Below are 26,931 nucleotides of genomic sequence, written 5' to 3'. Positions count from 1 at the left end.
TTGGAGAAACTGTTCCTTCATATAAAAGGTAGTAATAGCCCAGGGAGTAGTAGCCCAGGTTTTTTTGCAGCCTAAACTATAACTCCAGAATGGCTGGGCAGAAAGTTCTCAAAATTCATATGGAAGTAGCACATGATGGTAGATGTATGGACATTCAAGGAAATCAGTCCACCTGCTGATTTTTTAAGCTTTAATTTTTAATAAAATAATAAAAAATCAACAGGTGGACTGATCTCCTTGAACATCCCCACATTTAATCACGTGCTACTTCCTTATGCATTTCAGAGCTTTTTGCCCAGCCATTTGGGAATTATTAATATTCTTGAGTTTCCCATTGCTTCCTATGAGGACATTACGATTTTTCAGAAATTTGGATGTGGCTGCCCCTAGTGGTAGCCTGTGCTTCTCGCACATGTTTGCTCCACCTGTAATGCTAGCTTCCCTCATGCAAGGCTGTATTCAATTGTGCAGTCCCAGGTTCAAAGAGGTATGGCCTAGTGCAGGTACAGCACTGCCCAGCCTCCTGACTGTGGATGAAACAGGGCAGACATACACCTGCAACGGGCTTAAGTAATTTTTAAAGAACAACATGCCACAAAAGGACAAAACAGAAAAACACACTGAAGGTGAGAAGTACCTTTCAAGTACTACCACGCATTTTTTTAGCATTCATGATTGATTGATCAATCAATCAATCACAAGAGTTTTGATATATTCTGTACTAGCTTGAGCCTGCAATACTGGTGACCTGTAAAACATATGCATTACAAGTCTGAAGAGTGATAAATACTATGCCATTATGCAGTACTTCTTGTCCTTTACTCTTGCGTTAATATCAGATTATCCTTTTAATGATGGGTGCTATATTCTTCATCCTTCCATTATGGAATGTCCTTGATTTGGAGGCCATTTGCAATCAACTGTTGCTACCATAGAGCATATATGCAACTGAACAGTGGAGAAGTTTAGGCTCACATGTGTACTTTGACTAAAACAGAACATACATAGAAAATGGAGGGATGGATCCTCATCACTAAAATTAGCACGAATTGTTCTAGAAGAGCTAATGTACAGCAAACATTTTCTCTTCAGAGACAGAGCAAATAAAACATATTTAAAGAAAAAGTGAGGATGGATAGAGATGGCACACTGTCAACATTTTATTTTTGGACAACCACATTTGAGCCAAAGATTGCAGACAATCTTTGGCAAAGACCCACCTGCTCTCCAAGTACAGCGAGCTTGGGAAATGTAATGCAAGAGAGACTAAAAATAAAATGAATCCAGTAAGAAATAGTCTTGAAATATGAAGCAAATATAGGAAGTCTTGCCACCATAGGGAATCACCTGAGAAGCATGGAATGAGTTACCAGGTTCTTTCTTCTCTCACTAACCTAGAATGCACGTTCCCTTAAAAATCTGTGATGAACCCAAAACAGCAAGGAGTATAGCTGAAAGACTATGGAATGTTTTGTCAAGTAGATGGCTGTTATTTTGGGAAAAACTAGCCTGGGAGAAAAGCTCCCAAATATTGTCAAATTCCTGAATATGTAACCAAGTCCTTATGGAGAGTTCAGACTGCACATGGCAGAATCACACCACTCTATTTGGTGCTGGGGTGGGATGGTCATTTTTTTTTTTAATTTAAAGAGTGTATTAGCCAACTTTCTATCATATGTATCCAAGGCACACAGAAATTATACATTAAAATTAATTAATTAAATGATATTAGTAATAAACACAAAACAAAACAGCAGCAACAGACACATTGAACTGTCACTGTCCTGAGCTCCAGATTACCTGATAAGACTTTGTGGGTCATAAATATCATATTTAAAATATGATTTAGAGTTTACAGCTGTAGTACAAAATACAACTGTAGACCAAAACACAAGAGCCAAACATTTAGGATTTTTAAAAAAGCATTACTGCAGCAATAAAAGCAGTATTCTGGGTTAACAAACTATAAAGGCATTTGCCAGTCAGGACTAGCTAGTCCAGTCATAAGCAAAGCAGCCTACAACTCATAGATGTAGCACATTATTTCCTGATCAGTTGTTTTTTTAAGGTAATAAGCAGAAGATATTCAAACAGGATGACAACCTGCTCTAGGCTAAGTAGTACTGGCAATTTGAAACAGAGGAACTTGTATGGTCCATGTAACTGTGGGCCAACTATAATATTCTTCCCAGAGGATTTCATTTCTGCAGCATCAGTGAGATGTGTGTGAAGGTGCAGGAGATTTCTCACTGTGTGAGTTTGTCTTGTAGAAACTCATCAAGAATAGGTTATTACTTCACCCATATGAAGCTGCCAGGGCTCTCCGCTCATCATCTCAGGACCTGCTCATGGCTCTGCTACTAACAGAGATCTGGCTGGTGGGGACTAGAGATAGGGCCTTTTCGTTTGTGGGCCTTCAGCTTTGGAATGCCCTCCTTGAAGAGCTTCGCCATGCTCCCTCCCTCAGTGGGTTTTTTTAAAAAACCAAAAACTAAAAACACATATTTTTAAAGAGGCTTTTTAACGCTCCATTTTTGGTTATATCTGGTAGGTTCTTTAGTTTTTATAATTCTCAATTTTTAGCTTTTAACATAACTTTTAATTTGAAACTTCATTCTGATTGTGGTTTTAGCCTGACTGTTAACTCGTTTACTCATTTTGGTTAATTCTATTACTTTTATTTTATATTATATCTATTTTATTGTTGTAAGCCACCCCCAGCAGTAGTTCACTGGAGGAGTGGGGTATAAATATTTTAATTAATAAATAAATTTGTTATGTCCATTTGCTCAAATTGTCCATTGGCTCAAAATAGGCCATATTAGGTCAAAAAGAAAGCTCTTCAGATGTATCACAGTCACTTCATCTGGAAAACCTTTGACATTAGGGTAGAAACTTTAGTGAGAAAGGATAACAGGTACCACCCTCAATCGTCATCTGGATGAGAAAAATGCAAGACGAAGATGAAGACGACGACGACGACGAAAGGCTCTCCTCATATCTTTTCTAGAGCTTAAAAGCAGCCAAGAGAGAAAGTTTGGGCTGGAACAACAGAACTGAGGGGAAGCAGTTTTAAGTCTTTCCCCTGAAGGAAAATGGAGCTTGAATTATTCTTAAGAAAGGTATCATACAATATGGTCACATTATCTCATTATTTGATCGCTTTAACACATAAGGGGCTTCTATGGTTTTAATTAAGATCCACTTGAATCTTTGGTTCGGGTCTCTTCATACAGGCCTAGCTGACAGCACAAATTATTTTTAAAGATTGCTTTGCAAGCTTTGTTGCTCGAATATATTTTTTGCGAACAATGCAATCGGGAATTAACTTTTGGAATTTGTGCAAGCAAGGTAATAGTAATCAATTTTTAAATTATATTCTAAACGACAAGGGTGGTATCTTCTAATTTGAAGTGACCTATCAAAAACTAACAAGTACCTCAAAATCATCCCCTTGGGAAGCTAAGACCCTCCCCGAGAAAAAGGACTATAAAGATTTAAGCCATGGATTTGATGTTTGGAATTTTCCTCTCCTTTTCTTTATTTTCCTGGCTTTGAGTTTCAGGCTCTGGCTACAGGTGTTGTGCATGTGCGTGTGATTTTCCTTTTAATTTTTCATCTGATCTTCTTTTCTGGGTTCCATTCTATGTGTTGCTGAGGCTGATTTGCAGACTACCTGGAGTGGTGAGATAGCTAATGAATTATTTAATACTAGCTTAACCCACACAGAGTATCTGCACGTTAGTACTTGATTGCTCCCCTCACCCTCTGCCACAGCCCCCCTCACCTCAGAAATCTCTCCACTCTCACCTGAGCCACACTCCTGCTCCTCCTCCTCCATCCAGTTGCTTCCATCCCCCTCACACCTCTTGGTCACTCCTCCATCCCTTTACTCCATTCCCCCTCGCCCCTCTTGGTCATGGCTGCAGTGTTGCTGGCGCCCATTCTAATTCACACAATGGAAGCCTCCTTCTCCTGAAGGGGTTCTTTCCTCTCTCACGACCCCTCTCCTCACAAACCCCTGCTATCTATCTATCGATTCCTCTCCTCTACAATCAAGAACATTTTCTGACCCGTAACAATTGCATTCCAACTGACCTTAAACATCACAGACTCCTCCTCCCTATCTGTATATGGAATCCCCACTGCCCAATCACCATGGTGCCACAGGCTCCTTCTCCCTATCTGCATATGGAATCTCCACTGCCCAATCACTACAGTGCTTCTGCTTGCGAACTCTCACAAGAGCTGCCATGCACGGGACTAGCCATGGGTACGCCTTAGAGAATTATATATATAGAAGATAGATGTTTAGACCTTTTTAGGATCAGATCTTCTAACCTATTTTTAATGTAATTCAAATAAAATTTTTAACTTTGGTTTTTGAAGTGTGTGCTTCATTTTCTGGGCAGTGGGAAAGCAGCCGGTCAGGACCCCAAAACCCCATAGCTAAATGTTGGTTATTAGGGAATATTAGTAATCAACAACAATGCATCATTATTACCCCACCACAACTGAAATAAAGCTCCCCTGAAGCAACGAACAACTTAGCTGAAGGGAACAGACAGTTACAGAAACAGTCTTAGCTTCTTCCCACCACCATTTTAATTAAGAATATTAAACTGGGGAAAAGGAATAAATACCCCCCCACCAGCCCTGATCCACTTCCACCACAGCTGTCTTGAGGCTTTGAGAAAGATTTTGGGGCATCTGATCACTGATCTCATGTCTTGCCTAGTTTGGCCTCAGATGCAACATGAGTATACAGTGTGTGTCAAAATTATGACAAAGTAATACCTCCAATGGAACTTCAATACACAGAGGCAGTACAACTCCGATAACTAGATGCTATGGATATACAAGATGCAGGTCTCTTATCATTCCCTGCTCCTGAGTTTTTGAAGGACACACAATAGCTCACTGTTGAAGACAGAGGGATGATCTAGACAGACTTTGGTCTGATCAAGTAAATACATTCTTATGGTATTTTGACTGAGGAGCTCACTAATGGTTCAGAACACTTGACAATGCCTTTATTCTCAGTGATTTAGAATACAGATTACAAAGCATATAAATGTTATTCTTGGCGTTCACCACAATCCTCCCCGCTCCATACATAACCATTCTTCATCAATCACTGTATGAACTGTAAACCTCTTGCACATTTCCATCAATTTATGCCCAAGCACGCACAACACTGTTACACATCTTCATTCTTGGCCAGTCAAGATGGCTGAACCAGCTCTTAGGACAGGAGATGTTACATGTTCCAACCTTTCAGAAATCATTCCCCAAGAATGAACCACAAAGAACAAGAGGAGCACAGTTTACTCCAAGTTTCAGCCAACATTTTGAAATGAGTATCACCATTTTTTTCTGGAGTCTTTCTAGCTTAGCAGAGGGTAAAAAATGAACTTCATAGTGACATGCCCATTATATAGTGACATGCCCATTATAGTGGGCATCTATAATGAAAAAAAAGCAATGATCTGATCAGTTAGCGTGTGCAAAGAAGCTGAAAGAATAATATAAACACGAAGAAGAAAGAAAATAGCTGAAGTTACCTGGAATACTTTGCCTTCTCGAGACCAGGGCTGTGTCCAGTCCACCGGAGTCTTTGCTCCCTTTTGAATAAGGGCCATCATCTACAGGAAGCAGAGAACAGACTAAGAACTTACAGTTTTTGAAACAAAACATCACTTTTGTATTCCTCTTTGTATCCTTGCTTATACTTTTCGCATCTTGGAGTGAGTGCACATATTACCATAGCCACAGAGATGGTGCCATAGGTGCAGCTATAACTGAAACAGGGAGGGCAACAATTGTCCCTGGTCCGCTGGGAAGACACCTGGGCACTTTCCAGATTACACCCTGCAACGGGGTCACGACGAATCTCCGAAGTGTGCTTCCACACTTCCTGTGTTGCAACACTGCAGTCCTAATGCTGACAGCAGGGCACCGTTCATATTTCCAATGCCATGATTCGAATTTAATCACCGCAATATAGTGCTATGGCATCATATATCCGGCGTTTAAAAGTTGCTGGTTTCTTGGGTTAGCTTTTGCAAGACTGTTCCCCCTGCTGTCTATGTTTTGAAAGCAATTTGCCTGAACCAAAGCATTTTGCTGATGTTGAGCGGCTAATCTGGAAAGCTCCCTGCTGGAAAACAGCTCACTTTTTGCTCTCCCTCTCCTGCATCTCTGCCACACTACTGGCTCCTGAGTGGAGGACTCATCTTGGCTTCAAGCCAACATGTTTATGAGCCAGGGAAAGAAGTGTGAGCAGGTGCAGAAGTGTGTGTGCGCGCAAGCGCGCACACACACACACACACACACATGAGAGTGTCTGCACACATGAGGAGTGTGAGATATTATTTTTATAGGGGAGAAAGAAAGAGTGTGCTGAGGAGGTTTTGTTTTTCACCATGTTCTTACAGTTCTTCTGCAAACAAATGAGGGGAGGCATATCTTTGGCAGGGGGCCCATCTTCACTTTCTGTCCCAGGGACCACTCTGGATGGTGCTGAAAATAACCCCATGGCAACTCCACCCCCCAACTTTTCTACAGCATTTAAAGGCTCTTGCTGCACAGACTGGCATCATCACATTGCAAGTAGTCATGTCCCTGATCCATGTTCCCAGCCAGAGTCAACACTACTTGCAATATGATATGAGTCACTAAATGCAGTAGCAGGATGGTGGGAAAGAAAGCAATTTTCAACATCAGCCTGGTGGAAAGGGCTGGACAACATGTGCAGAAGCTCCCTCTTTGTGACTAGCAGAGTAACAAACAAGAGATTGCAGTAACTTAAAATGATGGATAGTGAGGGGGTTTTCCTTGCCTTGACGATCTCCCAGTGTTACTACATGCAACCAGCTTGTAAACTGGACAAGCAGGAGGAAGTGTATTTCTAACAGAGATCCCAAATACCTACTCTCAGCCATCTGTCCTATGTGCTGGGGTTCCTTCCTCGAGATTTCAGGAATAGTTATGTAAAAACAAAATAGAAGAGTACTTGTTGCTAACTCAAAGCAAGCAGTAGCTATAAGCTCCAAGCCTGTCACTCAAGAGACCAATATTCTCACCCAAGATCTGTAATACTTTTCCAGAAGAAGAGCAGTGATAGTAACATAATCCGATTTATTCTTCAGGAGATAACCCTTTAAGGGTGAAAGAACATCATCCCCATAAGTTTTAAGCCTGCCATAATAACTTATGAAGAAACTCATAGTGTCTGGAAATGGAATAATACATCAGGATACCAATAGAGCACTAAATCACCCTACTTGAATTCAATCGCCTGTTCCCTTACATCCTTTTATTTCAAAGTCACCTCTCCTTGCTGGAGCTTCAACTGGTGAATAGTTAAAGTGGGGAGAGAGAGGAAAGAAATAGCATTTGAAAGAACATTAGTCGAAAAACCAAATAGGATAATTAAATATGGGCTTTTCACTTATGTGCATTTTTCAAGAGGATATTTATTTGCCAGGAAATAAGAACTCCCAAATCTCTTTTCTCACATTTACTGACTGTATCAAATCACAGAAGCTTCAGAATTGATAGAACAAAAATAGTTTTAAGGAACCCAAGGGGACAATAGTTGTAAAGCATCTCACTGTGGCTTGATTTGGTGCCTGTAATTTACTGCACATTAAAAATTACTACAAGAGCCCCAATGACTCCCCTTTCAAAAGGGTACTTAAAGCATCTAATCACTGCAACACCCATTAGAAGTACCCCCACTGGAAAAAGTGAAAACATATTCGGAAAGTCATCCTGATCAGCTGCACTGCAAGGACCCCCAGATGTGTACAACCACTGATCTAGATGGGCCATGGTCTGATTCCTCAAGGGAATTCTTATGTGAATCAGTGACAGCAGCAGGAGATAACTTGGCTTGTGCAGGATGGGAAAAGGTGGTAGTGCTGGTGACAAGATGAGGGACCTCATTTGGATCTGACAAAACTACCACCAATTGTCCACTCCATCTGCAGGTCACAGAGCCATATCCCACACTATTCCCAACAATCAGGATGGCCTTTACGAGTGGTGCTAGGTGCTACAACAGGGAGCAGCAAAGCCCCATTCTATGACCCTTCACATTTCTCTATATCATATCCAGTCATCTGTATATACCTAAAGGAGGTGCAACAGACACTCAAACATCTTTGTCTATACAGCTGAAGATATCAATTATGCTATTAAAAACATCTTAATCTTTAGTCTGCATTTTCCAGTAGTATTCATTAGTGATGAAGGGCAGACTCTGCTAAGAGACCTAATGCTTGTTCACTTTGCTTTTTCAAATGATCTATTTTACTTTATTTTGTATGTGTACTTTTATCTAGATCTTATATTTTTCTCCAGCATTTTAAAAAAACACCACCACTATTCCTCTGAAGCATTTTACTTGCCTTTGGTTATTTAGTTTTGATTCTTGGTATTCTTTAAAAGGCATCTCCTGGTTTAATGGGAATGCATTTATGTCCAGGTTTAATCTGGCCTGGCAGATCCTGTGTTGGAACTAGATCTCCAGAAAAGTGCTGTTCAAATTGTAGGCCTGACCATAAGCTTGATCAAGTTACAGTTTAAGCTTCAGTAATGATTTATTCAGTTCAGAAATTGCTCAGACATGATCGGATTCTTTTCTTATTCAGTTATGCACTTTTGGCAATTAAATGAAGTCAAGGTTGTAATTCATTTTTATCTGAAAAGGTGAATACATAGGAAATAAAGATAGCAACTCAAAAAGGATAAACTCCTTACAAAAATAAATGTGGAATTTCAAATAAACCATTCTCTTTGAGGCAACAGAGATCTTTAGTGGACAAAATTTCAAAAATATTCAAGTCCAAGGCATGAGAAGAAGTTCTTGGAGCATTAGTCAAGTACAGTACTTGCACTTGCCTCACTAAACAAATGATGCGTTACTAAACAGATGATTGTCGACTCAGTGTGCGGCAGCTGTGAAAAAGGCCAATTCCATGCCAGGGATCATTAGGAAGGGGATTGAAAATAAAACTGCTAATATTATAATGCCCTTATACAAATCTATGGTGCGGCCACACTTGGAGTACTGTGTACAATTCTGGTCACCACATCTAAAGGAGGACATTGTAGAAATGGAAAAGGTGCAGAAGAGGGCAACCAAGATGATCAGGGGCCTAGAGCACCTTCCTTATGAGGCAAGGCCTCAACACCTGGGGCTTTTTAGTTTAGAAAAAAAGATGACTGCGGAGAGACATGATAGAGTTTTATAACATCATGCATGGTGTGGAGAAAGTGGATAGAGAGAAATTCTTCTCCCTCTCACATAACACTAGAACCAGGGGTCATCCCATGAAATTGATTGCCAGGAAATTTAGGACCAACAAACAGAAGTACTTTTTCACACAACACATAATCAACTTGTGGAATTCTCTGTCACAAGACGTGGTGACAGCCAACAACCTGGATGGCTTTAAGAGGGGTTTGGATAACTTCATGGAGGAGAGGTCTATCAACGGCTACTAGTTGGAGGGCTATAGGCCACCTCCAGCCTCAGATGCAGGATGCCTCTGAATAGCATTTGCAGGGGAGTCACAGCATGCCCCCAACTCCTGCCTGTAGGCTCCCAGTAGCATCTGGTGGGCCACTGTGTGAAACAGGATGCTGGACTAGATGGGTCAAGGGCCTAATCCAGCAGGGCTGTTCTTATGTTCTTATGATCAAGAGAACTTGTTCAAATACACCAGTTCACCACCACAGCAGTTCAGAAAGCTTTTGTTCCCCCAAATTAACAGTAATAAATGAGCTTGAGAAAGGACACACAACCAACACACCTGGGAATAACTGGAAAAGCAGTAATAAGTGTGGCTGCAATGTTTAATAAGTTTAAAACAAACAAAACATGCCCTTGATAAAAAGCTGCCCAAAATTAATAAGGCAGCAGATTTACTACAACAAAAACCATACACCCACACACTCGTGTAAAAAACTACAGATATTAAGTGCTGTCTGAACAGGCATCCCCGCCTTCTCTCACACACAAGAGGGAACACCTCTAAGATCCTTCCTACTACAGCACATGCATTCATCTTTAAAAACCAACAAAATAGGTTTCAGAACCACACAGAAATGTAATCATTTAGTACACTAGAACTCATATGACTAAGATTTCTTTAATTCCCAGGAGAGGAAAGGAAGATACCATCTACTTCCCCATTCAGTGCTGCCCAGGGTGTGCGTGTGTGTGTGTGTGTGTGTGTGTGCGTGCACGAGCTATTTGCTCCTTTGGCTCTTTGCTGCCTCTGCTGAACAGCTGTGGAGAATGTGCAGGAATAGGGCCAGGGCGAGTGACTCAGCAGGTCCTGGTACTACGTGCTCAGCTCTGGGCCTTTTAGAGGAATACTGCCTGTGGCGGAAGGCCCGCCACTAATTTCATTCATTCATTCATTCATTCATTCATTCATTCATTCGATTTCTATACTGTCCTTCCAAAAATGGCTCAGGGAGGTTTACACAGAGAAATAATATATAAATGAGATGGATCCCTGTCCCCAAAGGCTCACAATCTAAAAAGAAACATCAGATAGACACCAGCAACAGTTACTGGTGGTACTGTGCTGGGGGTGGATAGGGCCAGTTACCCTCCCCCTGCTAAATAAAGGGAATCACCACATTAAAAGGTGCCTCTTTGCCCAGTTAGCAGGGGTTAAGGGGATCACCACTAAAGGGGTGCCAACAAAGAGTATCATCCCTTTTGGGGAGCCACTTTGGGGGATAACAAGGGTAAGGGCCAGGCTGCCTGGACCTGGATTCTTCATGGTTGTAATAGTGGTGGGTGGGTATTTTTAATTTGGCTCCTATTTTAAACCCTGGGTGAGTTAAGTTTTATTGTGATCATTCATGATTGGATTCTGAATGAAGGGGTCAACCTGGTATGTATCACAGAGACTTGGGGCAGGCGGGCTGGTGGCCTGTTCTGGTTCCACCTTCTCCCTTCATGATACTCGATTGAAGAGCAGGTGAAGGGACATGGGCAGGGTGCAGTGGTCCCTCTAATTTTTTTCATCTCTGTGTGGAATGAGTTTTGTTCTCAAAACTCCCCTGCTAACTGGGCAAAGAGGCACCTTTTTAACGTGGTGATTTTCTTTATTTAGCAGGGGGAGAGTAACTGCCCCTATCCAGCCCTAGCACAGTACTTACTGTTGCTGGTGTCTATATTATGTTTCTTTTTAGATTGTGAGCCCTTGGGGACAGGGAGCCATCTTATTTATTTATTATTTCTCTATGTAAACTGCGGTATGTAAATATTTGTTGTTGTTCTAGGAGGCTGAACCAAGGCACTGTGTGGGCACATGCATTCAGAGTGGGGCCTTCCTAATTCAACCTGAGCGGGATCTAAAATTAACTGAGCAGACATCAGAAAACTTGTGAGAACATGAACATGCACATGCACACGCCTTAGAGGGAACAGTGGTGGGGAGGTAGAGTGGTTGTAATCTATAAGAACAACATCTCCCTTACCAGGATCCCTGTCTAAATGTCCGACCATATTGAATGTACATACTTAGGTTTGGGGAACAAGGATAGACTGGGACTTCTGTTGGTGTACTGATCGCCCTGCTACCCAACTGAGTCCCTAAGTGAGCTGATGGACTGGCATTGGAGTCTCCCAGGCTTGTGGTGCTGCGCGACTTAAATGTTCACTTTGGGGCCAATTTATCCAGGGCAGCTCATGAGTTCATAGAGGCCATGACGACTATGGGCCTATCCCAAGTGGTCTTGGGACCGACACACATTGCTTGTCACATGCTTGATCTGGTCTTTCATTCTGAACAGAGTGGTGTTCCATGGGGGCGGGGGACGCCTGTGATTTCCCCATTGTCATGTACGGACAACCATCTGGTTAAGGTTGGACTCACGATCATGTCTCACCTCCACAGGGGCAATGGTCTGCCCGAGAAGATTATTGGATCTAATAGGATGCAGAGAAGCCTTGGAGGGATTTTGTGTTGGCTCTGCCGGTGACCCTGTTGATGCCCTGGTGGAGAACTGGAACAGCCAACTCACCAGGGCAGTGGACATGATTGCTCCTAAGCATCCTCTCCGACTCACTTCAAAACTGACCCCGTAGTATATGGAATAACTACAGGGGCTGAAGAGGTGAAGTGGAGAAAGACACTACTCGAATCCGACAGATTATTACATAGAATGCATTTTAAGATCCATACTCAGGCGATACGTGCAACAAAGAAGCGATTCTTTTCTGCCTGTATCGTGTCCACAAGTTTACATCCGGCGGAGTTGTTTAGGGTTATGAGGGGGCTAGTGCATGCCCCTTCCCCCTTGAAACCAACTTGGAACCAACAATTACTCGCTGTGACATTTTTAATGAGTTTCTTTGTGAACAAAATCTCTTGTATTTGGGCCAACTTAGATTCAAACTTCACAATTGCTACAGTGTCTGATGCCGAGGTGTCCAGCAGCTCCTTTTATGTGGTGGCCCTGGATCAGTTTCAGTTTGTGACTCTTGATGATGTGGACAAGTTGCTTGGAATGGTGCGCCCTACCATCTGCCGTCTTGATCCTCGCCCAACATGGCTTATACTACTGGGTAGGGAGGCTGTTGTAGAGGGCTTAGTAGAGATTATAAATGCTTCTCTGAGGGAGTGCAGGATGCCTCCTTCCCTCAAGGAGGCAATTGGACCACTTCTGAAGAAGCCTGCCTTGGATCACTTGTAGTTAACCAACTACAGGCCTATCTTCCGTGGCTGAGCAAGGTGATTGAGAAGGTGGTTGCCTCCCTGCTCCAGGCAGTCTTGGAGGAAACTGATTATCAAGACTCATTTCAAACTAGCTTTTGGGCAGGCTAAGGGGTGGAGACTGTCTTGGTTGGCCTGATGATCTCCAATTGGGAATCGACAAAATGAGTGTGACTCTGTTGGTCCTTTTGGATTTCTCGGCAGCCTTCAATACAACAGCCTTCAATACAATTGACCATAGTATCCTTCTGGAACGCCTGAGGGGATTGGGGGTGGGAGGCACTGCCTTTCGGTGGTTCTGCTCCTACCTTAAAGGCAGACTCCAGATGGTGTCCTTGGAGACTGTTGTTCTTCAACATCTGAACTTTCATATGGTGTCCCTCAGGGCTCCATATTGTCTCCAATGTTGTTTAACAACTACATGAAACCGCTGGGAACGATCATCATGAGATTTGGTGCTGGGTACTATCAGTATGTTGATGACACCCAAATCTATTTCTCCATGTTAACCTCATTGGGAGAAAGCATAACCTCCTCAAATGCCTGCCTAGAGGCAGTGGGGGGCTGGATGAGGGATAACAAACTGAGGCTGAATGAAGATATGACGGAAGTACTTATTGAGTGGGGTTGGAACTTGGGAGACTATTTTGATCTGCCAGTTCCAGGTGGGGTAACACTCCCCCAGAAAGAACAAGTACACATTCTGAGGTGCTTCTGGATCCTAACCTCTCCCTGGTGTCCCAGGTTGAGGCAGTGGTCAGAGGTGCTTTCTATCAGCTACGGCTGATATGCCAGCTGTGTTCTTTACTTGAGATGAATGGCCTCAGAATAGTGGTACTATTTATATTGCTAGTAACCTTAAGACTGGACAACTGCAATGCGCTCTATGTGGGGCTGCCTTTGTATGTAGTCCAGAAACTGCAGTTGATGCAGAGTGCATCAGCCAGGTTGGTCTCTGGGTCATTTTGGAGAGACTATATTACTCCTGTGTTAAAAGAGCTACATGACAGCTGATAGGTTTCCTGGCAAAATGCTGGTTTGCTGGTGGCACAGTGGTAAAACTGTCGCCCTGTAACCAGAAGGTTACAAGTTCGATCCTGACCAGGGGCTCAAGGTTGACTCAGCCTTCCATCCTTCCGAGGTCGGTAAAATGAGTACCCAGAATGTTGGGGGCAATATGCTAAAATCATTGTAAACTGCTTAGAGAGCTCCGGCTATAGAGCGGTATATAAATGTAAGTGCTATTGCTATTGCTATTACCTATAAAAACCTTAACAGCTTAGGCCTTGGGTTTTTAAGAGAATGTCTTCTTTGCCATGACCCCACTGAGATCATCTGGTTTGTCTACATTTGCCACCAACTCATCTGGTGGCTACTTGGGGAGGGGCCTTTTCCGTTGCTGCCCCTGGGCTTTGGAATGCACTCCCTATTGAGATAAGAGCCTCCCCATCTCTGGTAACTTTTAAAAAGGCACTGAATACACATTTATTCACCCAGGCTTTTAATTAGATTTATAGATATAATACTTTTAATGTTGGGTTTTAAATGCTTTTAAAGTTAATGATCTTAATTGTAAACCACCCAGAGATGCAAGTTTTTGGTGGTATAGAAATATGTCTGTTAGTTAAACAAACAAACAAAACAAGAACAAATAGGGCTCTGACCCAAGAAGTGAATAATAAAGCTCATTTCAGGCATCTGTGAGCCCAGCAGATTTTTGGATTTGTTAAGGGCTTCATCAGCACATCTTCGATATCTCTGGAGCAATTTAGAGGACTACTACCTTTGGAGCTGCATCAGTAGCTCAAGGTGGTATTTGGCATTTGCAGGTCAAGACAGAGGGGGAAATGAGGTCTTCAACATCAAATGCGTGATATACTGCTTTGTTGTGGGAGGTGCTGGCACATGTTGCCAGCACCACAAAGCTCCTGGGCCAGAAGGAAAGTCTGGCTGTCCAGAGGAATCACAGAAGTCAGCTCCACAACTGCTGTGATGACAAAGACAAGCCATTAGCCATCTGTTTCTCATTCTGAACACCTCAGCAGTCCCTTCCCAACCACCACAGAAGAGTGTTGAACATTGCCTTTTGGTAACCCCAAAGCAACATTTAATGCAAAGTCCTCAAAATCAGCAACACCCTGCCCCAGATGTGCTGCTGATAACCGACAAACAAGCTTGACAGCTAAGTTAAAAAAACCAAAAAACAAAATGTTGCCCAAAGTAAATCAGCTTAGCATCATCAAGAGCCTCCGCAAACAGCTAAATGGCTAGAGCCAGCAAAAAGAAATCTGTGTTCACCAGTCACAATTAACCATTCAGCAGGGTGCTGGTCAACAGACTCCTCTGGCATTTCACTGACAGTTGAGATGGCCAACAATTAGCACCAAGACTTCCCTTCCTCCAGCTTTCCCTCTTCTTCCTCACATAGGCGACAGTGCTAAAGTGTTTGTTTTTGCTCATTATCTGACTAAAATGTTTGAGCAGTCAAGGAAGGTGCCTGTTGAAGTGTGAATTGGCATTTGCTTGCATTCATTTCCCTGCTGTGCGCCTTTTGTTCCTGTTTGGCTGGCTTCCTACTTTGTCAATCAGGTTTACTTTATTAGAGATTTCTTGTTTTCCACTCCAATTAAGGCTCTTATACTGTGTGTTTGGCAATATCCCATCTTATCTCTTAGCATGTTATCCAGAACACTCCTCCTATGAGCGTCTTTGGAACTACCACCCCTTACTATCTTGCTTTCCACTTAAATAGAGTGCCCTCTCTCACACTCTCTCTCAAAATTTAAAATGTATACTCTGTCTTTCTGTTTAGAAATGTTCAAAGAGGCACAACCAATTAAAAAAATAGAAACATAAAAACAACAAAACACAAATATCAAAACCAGAGACAAGGGCAGCAGATAAAAGATTTTTGTCAACAGCCAACAATGAGGAAAAACCAAGAGCCCCAAAGGGCAAAGGCCTGTTTAAAAAGGAAGGTCTTCATCGACAGCATGAAGCCAAACAGGGAAGAGGAATGGTGGGTCTCCTTTGGTAGGGAGTTCCAGGGCCAAAGGCTGCTTTCTTTTATGCCCAGCCAAACACGCATCAGATATCAGTGGGACACAGAGAAACAAGGCTGGTGTCATAGCATCACTGAGCAGTTACCAAAAGGCTCAGATACCTCAGAAGAGCTTGCTCTTGATTCTTGAGATCTACAGCCTTTGTATAGTTGTGACAGAGTGGCTCTCTTATAGCTCACCAAGTGGGAGGAGTCCCTTGGAGGGCTGTTTGCCCTGCAGAGATCTTAGGGAGACAGGGAGGCTCATATGGGAGAAAGCATTCCACATAGGCATCCAGTCCCAAGCTGTAAAGGTGGGTCCTCCCCACTGTTCCTTCTTAGGCGTGTATACATGCACTCACAAGTTTTCTGCTGTTCGCACAGTTAATTTTATATCCCGCTCAGGTTGAATTAGACATTGTTGAACCACTCTAAATGCATGTGTGCATACAGAACCTTGATATTGCCACCCAGAACAAAACTCATTCCGCACAGAGATGAAAAAAATTAGAGGAGCCACTTGGTAAGGTAAGGTAAAGTAAAGTGTGCCATTGAGTCGGTGTCGACTCCTGGTGACCACAGAGCCCTGTGGTTGTCTTTGGTAGAGTACAGGAGTGGTTTACCATTGCTATCTCCTGCACAGTGTGAGATGCCTTTCAACACCTTCCTATATCGCTGCTGCCCGATATAGGTGTGTCCATAGTCTGGGAAACATGCCAGGGGGGATTCGAACTGGCAGCCTCTGGCTTGATAGCCAAGCCATTTCCCCACTGCGCAATTAGGTGGGTTAAATATCCGGACTTTGCTCAAAATCTGACACTCAACCAGCAACTTTAGTGAAGTTCAAGGTATCCTGGGACAAATCCACACAGAGAGGTTTCCCTTTCTCGTGGTTATACTTTAGCATAAACAAAAGTGCCAAAAGTAGCATTCACACAGATACTATACACATAGTTGCACAGAAACAAAAAGATGCTTTGTATCTCCTGGTAGAAAATGTAGAAGTAGAAAATGTAACACCGATTTTCAAAAAGGGATCCAGGGCAATCCGGGAAATTACAGGCCGGCTAGCTTAACCTCCGTTCCATGCAAATTGATGGAAAGCATCCTCAAGGATAAAATCGTAACGCACATAGAACAGGCTTGGCTGGGAGAGAACCAGCATGGCTTCTGCAAAGGTAAATCTTGCCTCACAAACCTTTTGGACTTCTTTGAGAGTGTCAACAAGTGTGTGGATCAAGGTGATCCAGTTGACACTGTATACCTGGACTTCCAAAAAGCTTTCAACAAAGTTCCTCATCAAAGACTCGTGAGAAAACTTAGCAGTCATGGGATAAGGGAACAACTACATGTGTGGATTGCTAACTGGTTGAAAGACAGAAAACCGATATAAATGGAGTGTTTTCACAATGGAGGGAAGTAAGAAGTGGGATCCTCCAGGGATCTGTACTGGGACCGGTGCTTTATAAATGATCTAGAAGTAGGGGAATGCAGTAAGGTGGCCAAAATTGCAGATGATACCAAACTCTTTCGGGTAGTGAAATCCAAAACTGATTGTTAGGAGCTACAAAAGGATATCTCCAAACTGGGGAAGTCTGAATGCAGTTCAGTCTTGACAAGTGTAAAGTGATGCACATTGGGACAAAAAACCCGAGCTTCAAGTTTATGTTGATGGGATCTCAACTGTCCGTGACTGACCAGAAAAAGGATCATGGGGTCGTGGTGGACAACTCGTTGAAAGTGTCAACTCAATGTGTGACATTTGTGAAAAAGGACAATTCCATGCTAGGGATCATTAGGAAGGGAACTGAAAATAAACTGCTAATATTATAATGCTCTTCTACAAAACTATGGTGCAGCCATACCTGGAGTACTGCATACAATTCTGGTCACCACATCTAAAGAAAGACATTGTAGAACTGGAAAAGGTGCAGAAGAGAGCAACCAAGATGATCAGGGGCCTAGAGCACCTTATGAGGAAAGGCTACAACACCTGGGGCTGTTTAGCTTAGGGAAAAAGATGACTGCGAGGAGACATGATAGAGGTCTATACAATCATGCACGGTGTGGAGAAAGTGGACAGAGAGAAACTCTTCTCCCTCTCACATAACACTAGAACCAGGGTTCATCCCATGAAACTGACTGGCAGGAAATCTAGGACCAGTAAACAGAAGCACTTTTTCACACAATGCATAATCCACTTGTGGAATTCTCTGCCACAAGATGTGTTGACAGCCAACAACCTGGATGGCTTTAAGAGGGGTTTGGATAACTTCATGGAGGAGAGGTCTATCACTGGGTACTAGTTGGAGGGCTATAGGCCAGCTCCAGCCTCAAGGGCAGGGTGCCTCTATCAGTTGCAGGGGAGCAACAGCAGGAGAGAGGGCATGCCCCTCAACTCCTGCCTGTGGCTTCCAGCGGCATCTGGTGGGCCACTGTGCGAAACAGGATGCTGGACTAGATGGGCCTTATCCTGCAGGACTGTTCTTATGCTGCACTGCAAAGATTATTGTGTCACATTGGTGCTTTCAGTGATTAGATTCCCTAGCTGAGGCATATCTATAATGCATCTACCTAGTATCTCTCGATCGGTAACTGTGACATTAACAGATCCCAAACCTAATTGTTTGAAGTGCAGACGAGTTCTAGAATCTTCCTCCACAGAACCATACAAACAACCACTCTAGCATAACGGACTAACAAAAAGGAAAATGAGTTTCCCCCAGTATGAATTAACCTCCCTGATTGGTTCTAGTAAGTAAACACAAGAAAAAGGTGCCCCCTGAGCCCCAGAAGTGGCCTGCCCAACTTTGCCCCCCCCACCTGTTTTTGGACTACAACTCCCATAATCCCCAGACCCAGTGGCAATAGCTAGAGATTATGGGAATTGTAGGCCAACATTTGCAGGAGGGCCAAAGTTGAGCAGCCCTGAGTTAGACCCTCACTGTGGAACTCTCTAGCCAGAGAAGCCCTCCCAGTTCCATGTGGTACTTCTTGCCCAGGAAGCCAATGTCTCTTGCATGAAAAACTGTTTATGTAAGTGGTCCACTGATGTGCAATGGAATGCCAAAGCTGAAAACCTGCACAAGACTGCGGGGGGAAAAAATCACAGTGTGCAAGTAGCACACACATATAAGCATCCTTGGGGTTTGGTTTTGTTCTGCTCAAGTCAGTTACTAGTGTATCATTCAAATCAACTCTCAGGGTAGTCATGTTTTCCTAGCTGCACATTATTAAAGTACCTTTGTTCCACAATTTAGTCTCAAGTGCCAATTATCTGAATATTCTCTAGCAGCTGTGTTAACGTCTACTTATGAAAAATTAAACGCTCGGAAGAATAAAAAAAGTAATCCAGCAACATTCGTACACGGCACAATAAATGGTCTCATGATGGATCTCATCTGATGATCTACTTCACTCCCTGAAGCTTGGATCCCCTGTGAATGCAATTACCCAGGAGTTGGGACATCAAAAGAGTCAGCTGCAAGCTTTATGTTACAGTAATATATTATCACAACACACAAAATTCATCGAAACTTATGTCAAACCTGAAAGGTGTTCAGCAGAACCTTAAGTAGGAAGAACTGAATCATTCAGGTAAGATTTCAGTAGCACCTAAAACAATTGTTTCTGCATGCTTATGTTACAACCTAAAAGGGGGGGGGGACCAACAAAACCCCTAATTCTCCACTGGATCTTAATTTTTTGTAGTACTGTACTAGTAAAACATTCAGTGCTATATCTTCCATGGCAATTCTCATAGCTACAGACGATCCAATATCTCCTTTTTACCATTAAGTAATAATGATGCAACACAAAAGCATGAAATAATTAAAAAATAATAATCCTGGCTGATTTATTAAGGACTTGTCTCCATGGCTAATAGCAGCCTTGGCAGGGGGAAGATTTCCACTAAGGAAATGGCATGGGGGTTAAATCCCCCATCCACCCCAGCACCACAGATTCCATCCAAACTGGAGATGCCTGCAGCTGCTTTTAGGACTAAAAAGATGTGAGACAGCTGATCACAGCTTTCCAGCTTTATGTCCTAAGAACTGCTACAAAGACCTCTTCCCTCTTAAGAAACCACCACTTCCAGAGAACATACAAAACAAAACAGAGTTTAGCTTAAACTGGAGCTTTGTCACTCCCAGAACATGTGAAATGAGAACTGGCACATATTCGTGAGTACTACTTACCAAAGGACAATTTACCAGCCCCTTACAGATGCTGCTACTCCAGTTTTAAGGAGTGTGTGTTCAATACAGACAACACTCATTTCAGTTTTGTTCCTCAGTATAGATTTTCCAAACATATACATTATTTCCTATTGGAAGGACAGCTGGACTTTTTTTACATTTCTCCCCTTATACAAGGGCTCCCAATGTCAGGTCCCCAGCTGTAGTTGGACTACAGCTCCTATCTTCTCCCACCTATAGTCACTGTGGCTGGGAATGATGGGAGGTCTAGTCCAACATCATCTGTGCTTGCATGGTTGGGAACCGCTGCCCTAGTACTTAATCTGTACTGACAAATACCCCACCCTACCCTGCCAGTTCAGTTTGCTGGATGTGCGGGGGACCTTAGGAAACAATCATGAAATTCACCATTAGAGGAAAAAATGGATCTGACAGTGAAGGAAGATGGGCAGGACCAAGCTAGAACTTCTCAAAAGGGATTTCTAGAACCCCAAACACATTCTAGTTGTTATGGTTGGGATCCAAAGAGCTACTTTATGCACTTACAGGGATTTGAGCACACTGGGGTGGGTTTTTGACTTTTTTCTGGGAATCCTGACCAGGAAGTCCTGTTCAAGTACTCCCTGTACTATCCCAAAACTGGATGCTTTGGACAAGTTCTCACAGTTTCAATTCCTTCACAGTTAAAATATGGATGGACTGCAGAAGAGCAAGAGTAAATGGAGAGACTATAAAAGCAGTCTGGAAATCCCAAGTGCTACATAAATGGTCAACAGCAACAAGAGCTGCAATACATTTCTTCAGCTTTTTGTTTTGTTTTATGGGAGCCTACACAATTTTAGACACAGCAGTTAAGTCAATGGGCAAATCACTCAGACAGCAAGTGAGCATTTAAGAAGAACCACCGAGACCAAAAAGCTACAGTGCATATGCAAAACAATTCATTGCCCTTATTGAGTAGGCACTGCTGAGCTTCATTTGAAAGAGAGCAGCGTGTGCAGCAGCAATTGGCCATCCAGATAGCATTTGTTTCAGTAATGAGTCAAATTAAGCAGTATGCTGCCATCCCTTTGCACGCCCAGATATCTTTTCCATTGTGTGGCAAAGAGAGCGGCCTGCTGCTCCAACACCATCTTAACAAAGAATTTATTACAAATGAATCCAGCTTCCAAAGTTGTAGGACAGAGTTAACACACACTGTGCATTTCCTGCCCCTCCCTTTCCCCTGTGCCTACCAATATATTATTGCAGGTTAGCTGCCATAACAAAGCCTAGTAGCAAACATCATTGTGTGGTTGCAAAGGAGGACTGCAGGAGCGGCTAAGAAACATTTTCTCCAGTGATGAGTGGTCTACAGAGCCAGACCTGGATCCGGCTTACTAGATAGACCTCATTTGTTACATCCTTGTCGGCACAGCAATGTCACAGACATAATAAAAAATTACCACTGCCTGCTTTCCAATTCTCTTGTGCCTTGCCTCTCTCCTTGCTTTCTCAGCAGTTATTAGCAGGGGGTCTTTTTTACTCTAATTACTATATAATTTGAAGGAATTTGGGGGTAGTGAGGGGAGACATCTCACTTATTTGTTGCTTGGGAAGAAAAAGGCAATTGGCTTGACAGTGCTCTTCCTTCTACTCCCAATTCAAAGCCTTTCAGCTATCCTGTTCTGTTCTGTTCTGTTTTGTTTTAAAAAGAAGTACATTATTACGCATTTAATAGCCAGCAAGTGTTAAAATAAATAAGGAATAAAGGTTCAATGATTAACTGATCAGCTTGAGAATGCAAGAGGTGGAAGCACAGATCCCCATTAAAACCATCATCACCCCCTGCCCCTTAGGACATCAGGCTTAAAAACCTTTAGCCTGAAGGCACTTGGAAGTCTGTTGCAAGGCTCACTACATTTTTATGAGTGCATATATATATAGTTTCTAAATTTAAAAATATTCTTTGCTTGTAAATTCTAGATGTGTTTACCTGGAAGAATACATGCCAATGGCATTCACCTCCAGTTCAGAGTCTTAAGACACATATTTGTCCTTGCACTCTATGTTAATAAACAGGAGAAAAAATAGAAATCTATATAGATCAGAATCTCAGCTTCACCCAGGAATATTCATTGAAAAGGGTGACAAAAAATCTCACCTAATAACAACCCTGCATGTAGGGTAAGAGAGAGACAGGAATAGACAGATACAGGCTACCAACAAAGTGTTACAGTGCTCTTGAAATACTTTCTTTTTGTTGTTGAAACTCCAAAGGGGGCATAGCATTTTTTGATTTAATCTATCTACAGTCTAGAGAGACCACGTCAGGAAGCCCAATTTTTGAAAATGAAATTTGTTTTTCATATACAAGTGTTAGTGGAATTATTGTACTCTTTAATACTCTACTCTGCTGGAGTCTGGGACACAAACCAGAGGCAATGCTTAATATATCATAGGTGTTTGAATTTTTGTTTTTTAAATGGCAATTGAACCTTCCCTCCTGGTGCTTATAGCAATTTGCGGGCATAACTTGGTCAGGACTGGGGTATGCATAAAAAGGGTTAGATGCCTCTATACACACTCATACACACACCATGTGCTGTGGTCATGACTGGGCATCCCTGCAGCTATTATTGTAGCAGATTTAACCCAACCTTTGTCTCAGGGGAAGAAAAATGCTGAATCATCCCCATGCTTTCTGAACAAAGGCTGCTCCCCAAAACTTTCCTGTACTTAGTAGCTTATTCGCTACCACCACCATCCAATTATGAACATAGTTTAACCCCTCTCTTTCCCTGGACTTGGGTGGAATTCCTGGGGAAACTCTCCTTTCCTTGCTATTGGAAAAGTACAAAAACCTTCCACGTGTAAGCTTACACATAGTGAGAAAACTTGGTAGCTGAACTGAGGTGTGTTTGCACCAGAGTAAACCCCTTTCCAGCCCCACTTTTCTGAATTAAAAATCCACTTAAAGAGGCTGATTAAAATTGCAAAGAACAAAAAAGAAAAATAAACTTTATTCAAAATGCTACAGACTGTTTCCATCTGAAACTCTCTCAGCTTTTAGTTACAGGTAAAAATACTCAGTGCAAAGTTCCTTCCAAAAGGAACTCCAACTGATATTGGAGTGGCACACTTTTAAAATCCTGGTTACCCAGTTGCAAAGAATATGGATGTAAGACAATACAAAAGCACACTTAAAGGCTTACAGAGATTTTTGCAGTGCCCTGGATGGGTGTGCACATGCTATTGTTTCTTAGCTTCGTTATATTACAGGCACACAGTCTTAGATGAGTTGCAAGGACAGACAGAGCACAAAAGGAAAGGAAAACAAAAGTCTAACACAAACGAAAACTGTTCCCTAGGCTAAACTTCCAGAAGCCAAAAGCCCTGGCTTCCCCTTGAACTCATCCCAAACTCCAGAAGAGAATTCAATCCCCTGCAGTCTTATCTTCCAAGAACTGCAGTCCTCCTTTCTGCAGCCATTTCCCTGGCCACCAGCTGCAAGCCCAGCCTAGCTTCCTCTGAACTAAGAAATTTTTCTCTTCCTGCCTTATGGCCCTCTAGGTCTCACCCACCTGCTGGCTGATTGGTTGATTTCTGGGAGGTCACCCACCTGTCAGTCAGGACAGGGTTCACTTCCAATTAACTCTTTAGGGGAGAGGTGGGCTGATCAGTGCCTGATCATTACAGGTGCCTCCCCACCACCACTGCATGCACACACCATGTGTTGTGGTCATGTTTGAGCATCCCTGCAGCTATTTTAATTAAGAAAAATAAGTCAGAGGCAGAAATGACATGGTTGTTAGAGTCACCTTTTTTTTTAATCCGGAAAGCGGAATGCCACAGCAATGGGAAAAACAAAACTTTTGCTAGTGCAGTGACTTAACACATGATTTCCCACCCCTTCTTTTTGCTATAGCCAATCCACATAGACACCCCATGACTACTTTCATCTTTTTTTAAAAAGAGCAGGAGATCCTAATCACAGTTTTGTGTTTCATGTAGTTTTGCCATTAGTGAGGTTGGACAAGGAAGAGGAGAGCAGAGATTGGTTGGGGAAAGAAGGCCAAAAAGGCAACAGGAAGTTTGTAACCAGCAGCAGAAATCCCCAAGCTGCCCAACCCAATGAGCAAGCCTGAAATGGCAATTTTCACAGAGTTCAGAATAGCACATAATTCACTGTTGCTGTTCTTGCTGATCATCCTTGTCAAAGCCTCTGAAAACTTCCAGCAAGAGAGGTTTGCATAAGGCAAGATTGTTCCACTGTCAAACCACTCTTAGACATTCCTCCTGATGTCTAACTTAAATTTGCTTCCTTGTAATTCCAACCCATTGGTTCTAGTCCTGCCCTCAGGAGCAACAGAGGACATCTGCTTCTTCTTCTTCTGTGTGACAGCCCTTCAGATATTTGAAGTTAACTGTCATATCACCTCCCCTTCTCTTCATCAGGTTGAATATCCCAGTTCAAGCATTCTTCATAGGTTTCTAGACCCCTCATCATTTTGCCCCCCCCCCGCCCAAGTCCTGCTATGTTGCATCATCGTGGCAGGGTGTGTGTTCCTGGGAGGGATGAACGAAGTCAAGAAAGATAGAGACCTCATGAAGGAACTTAATAGGGAATTTCAGAAAGCTGCTAGAAGAGACAAGGAGCAGTATTACAGTGACATCTGTAAAGACCTTGAGGATGGAAATAGACATAGAAAAACAAGGCAAGTTTTCAAAAAGATCTCTGAACTCAGAGGGAGGTTCCAACTTCAAACTGGTATGTTAAGGGATGCCAAAGGACAGAGTGTAACTGATTCAGAGAAGATCAAACAGAGATGGAGGGAGTATACTGAAAATCTGTACAGCAGGGATGTCAACATCCAAGATATTCCCTACTTGCAAGAACCTCTAGTACGGGAAGATGAAGTTAGATCAGCACTCTGGCCATTACCAAATCAGGAGGCTACAGGAATTGATGGAATTACTACAGAAATATGGCAGGCAAAAGAACAAGAATCAGTCAAGGCTCTAACCAAACTATGCCAGCAAATTTGGAGAACAGCACAGTGGCCAACAGATGGGAAGAGGTCAGTCTGCACACACATACCAAAGAAAGAAGATTTAATAGATTGTCCAAACCATCGCACAATATCCTTAATTTCACATGCTAGCAAAATAATGTTCAGGATCATCCAACACAGATTAGAGCCCTACGTGGAAAGGGGAATGCCGAATGTTCAAGCTAGTTTCAGAAAAGGCTGAGAAACAATAGACATCACTGCTGATGCACACTGGATAATTGAGAAAGCCAAAGAATACCAGAAAGAAGTCCATATGTGCTTTATTGACTACAGAAAAACCTTCGATTGCATCGGCCATGTCAAGCGGTGGAATATCCTTAGGAAAATGGGCGTCCCAGAACATCTCGTTGTTCTTATGAGAAACCTATACACAGCCACAGTCCAGACAGAACATGGTGAAACAGACTGATTCTAGATTGGCAAAGGAGTAAGACAAGGTTGTACACCTTTTCTTTATTTATTCAATGTATATGCTGAACATATACTGAGAGAAGCTGGACTGGAAGAAGATGAGCGTGGTTTTAAAGTTGGAGGAAGAAACAGCTGATGACACCACTCTGATAGCTGAGAATGCAGATGATCTGCAAGCTCTAGTAATGAAAGTCAAGGAACACAGTGAAAAAATGGGACTACAATTAAATGTAAAGACAAACTAATGTCAACGGGTACAGCAACCAGCCTCAGAATTGATAATGAAGACATTTAAGTGGTGGATAGCTTCTGCCTTTTAGGATCGACCAACAACAGTAAAGGATCCAGCAGTCAAGAAATACATCATAGACTAACACTTGATAGGGTTACAATGAAGGCCTTGGAAAGGATATTTAGATGCTGTGATGTGTTTATACCTACAAAGGTTAGAATCGTTTGGGCAGTGGTTTTTCCTGTGACACTCTATGGATGCGAAAGCTGGACTTCGAAGAAGCAAGACAGAAAAAGTATGGACGCTTTTGAACTTTGGTGGTGGAGAAAGCTTTTGAAGATACCTTGGACAGCCAGGAAAACAAACAAATGGATCCTAGAACAAATCAATCCAGAATTTTCACTTGAGGCACAAATGACCAGGCTCAAACTATCATACTTCGGACACATTATTCAAAGATCCAGCTCGCCTGACAAGACCATAATGCTGGGAAAAGATGAAGGAAAGAGAAGAAGAGGATGACCAGCAGCAAGGTGGATGGACTCAATTACGACTACAATGAGTACACCACTGAGGGACCTTAAAAGTCAAGTTGAAGACAGATCATCCTGGAGAGAATCTATTTATGTGGTTGCTAAGAGTCGACACCGACTTGATGGCACTTAATCAGTCACCAGCTTGGTTGCCCTCCTCTGAACCAGTTTCAGTTTATCAACTTTAAGAACTCTTAATTAAGTTTTTAATTAATTAATTAAGAACTTAATCCTTGCCAGACAACCTTCAACCCATTGCAGGCTCAATTCCTGAATTTAATGGTACAATGAATTTATTGTGGTCTGTTGTGTGGCAAAATCCCCTTCAGTCATTAAACAGCATCTCTACTAGCAGATGGTCCCATCCAAATGCATCTATTAAGGGGTTTAGTAAAGAAAAACTTACCTTGGTCTACTGAAAGCAACAGAGCTGGCCTCAGAGGTTATACCATGCAGTGCTAGCTTTCTAACGCAATACAGTAGGAGAATGAGCAAGAGCCTAATGTTCTTACTGTTAAGCCTTTTGGGAAAGAAAGCTTCTGTCACGCTTACTTATCAGACCAACAATTGTGAAGGAATAAGCTCATTTAGGGATGACACTAACTTGGCATTTTCTTATCTATTAAAATGTCACTTCTAAGATTGCCATTAAAGAAGTGTAGTCAGATTTTTTTTTTTTTAAATGAAACCTGAATTTATTACAGAAAAGTCCAGAG

The 26,931-nt window shown here is 42.5% G+C and overlaps 1 protein-coding gene across 14 annotated transcripts in view; it reads right to left on the bottom strand.

The window, feature by feature from the left end:
- GRIP2 (glutamate receptor interacting protein 2) overlaps positions 1–26,931 on the bottom strand; it is a 656,014-nt gene that overhangs the window by 117,156 nt on the left and 511,927 nt on the right. For all 14 annotated transcript variants that reach the window (XM_053290766.1, XM_053290774.1, XM_053290767.1 and 11 more), the window contains one exon: positions 5,565–5,645. In XM_053290766.1, coding sequence (XP_053146741.1) covers positions 5,565–5,645 — 81 coding nt within the window. The remainder of the gene's footprint in view (positions 1–5,564; positions 5,646–26,931) is intronic.

This window comes from Hemicordylus capensis, chromosome 2, assembly GCF_027244095.1.
Source record: "Hemicordylus capensis ecotype Gifberg chromosome 2, rHemCap1.1.pri, whole genome shotgun sequence".
Taxonomy (NCBI): Eukaryota; Metazoa; Chordata; class Lepidosauria; order Squamata; family Cordylidae; genus Hemicordylus; species Hemicordylus capensis.
This window is presented reverse-complemented; position numbering and strand designations above follow the sequence as displayed.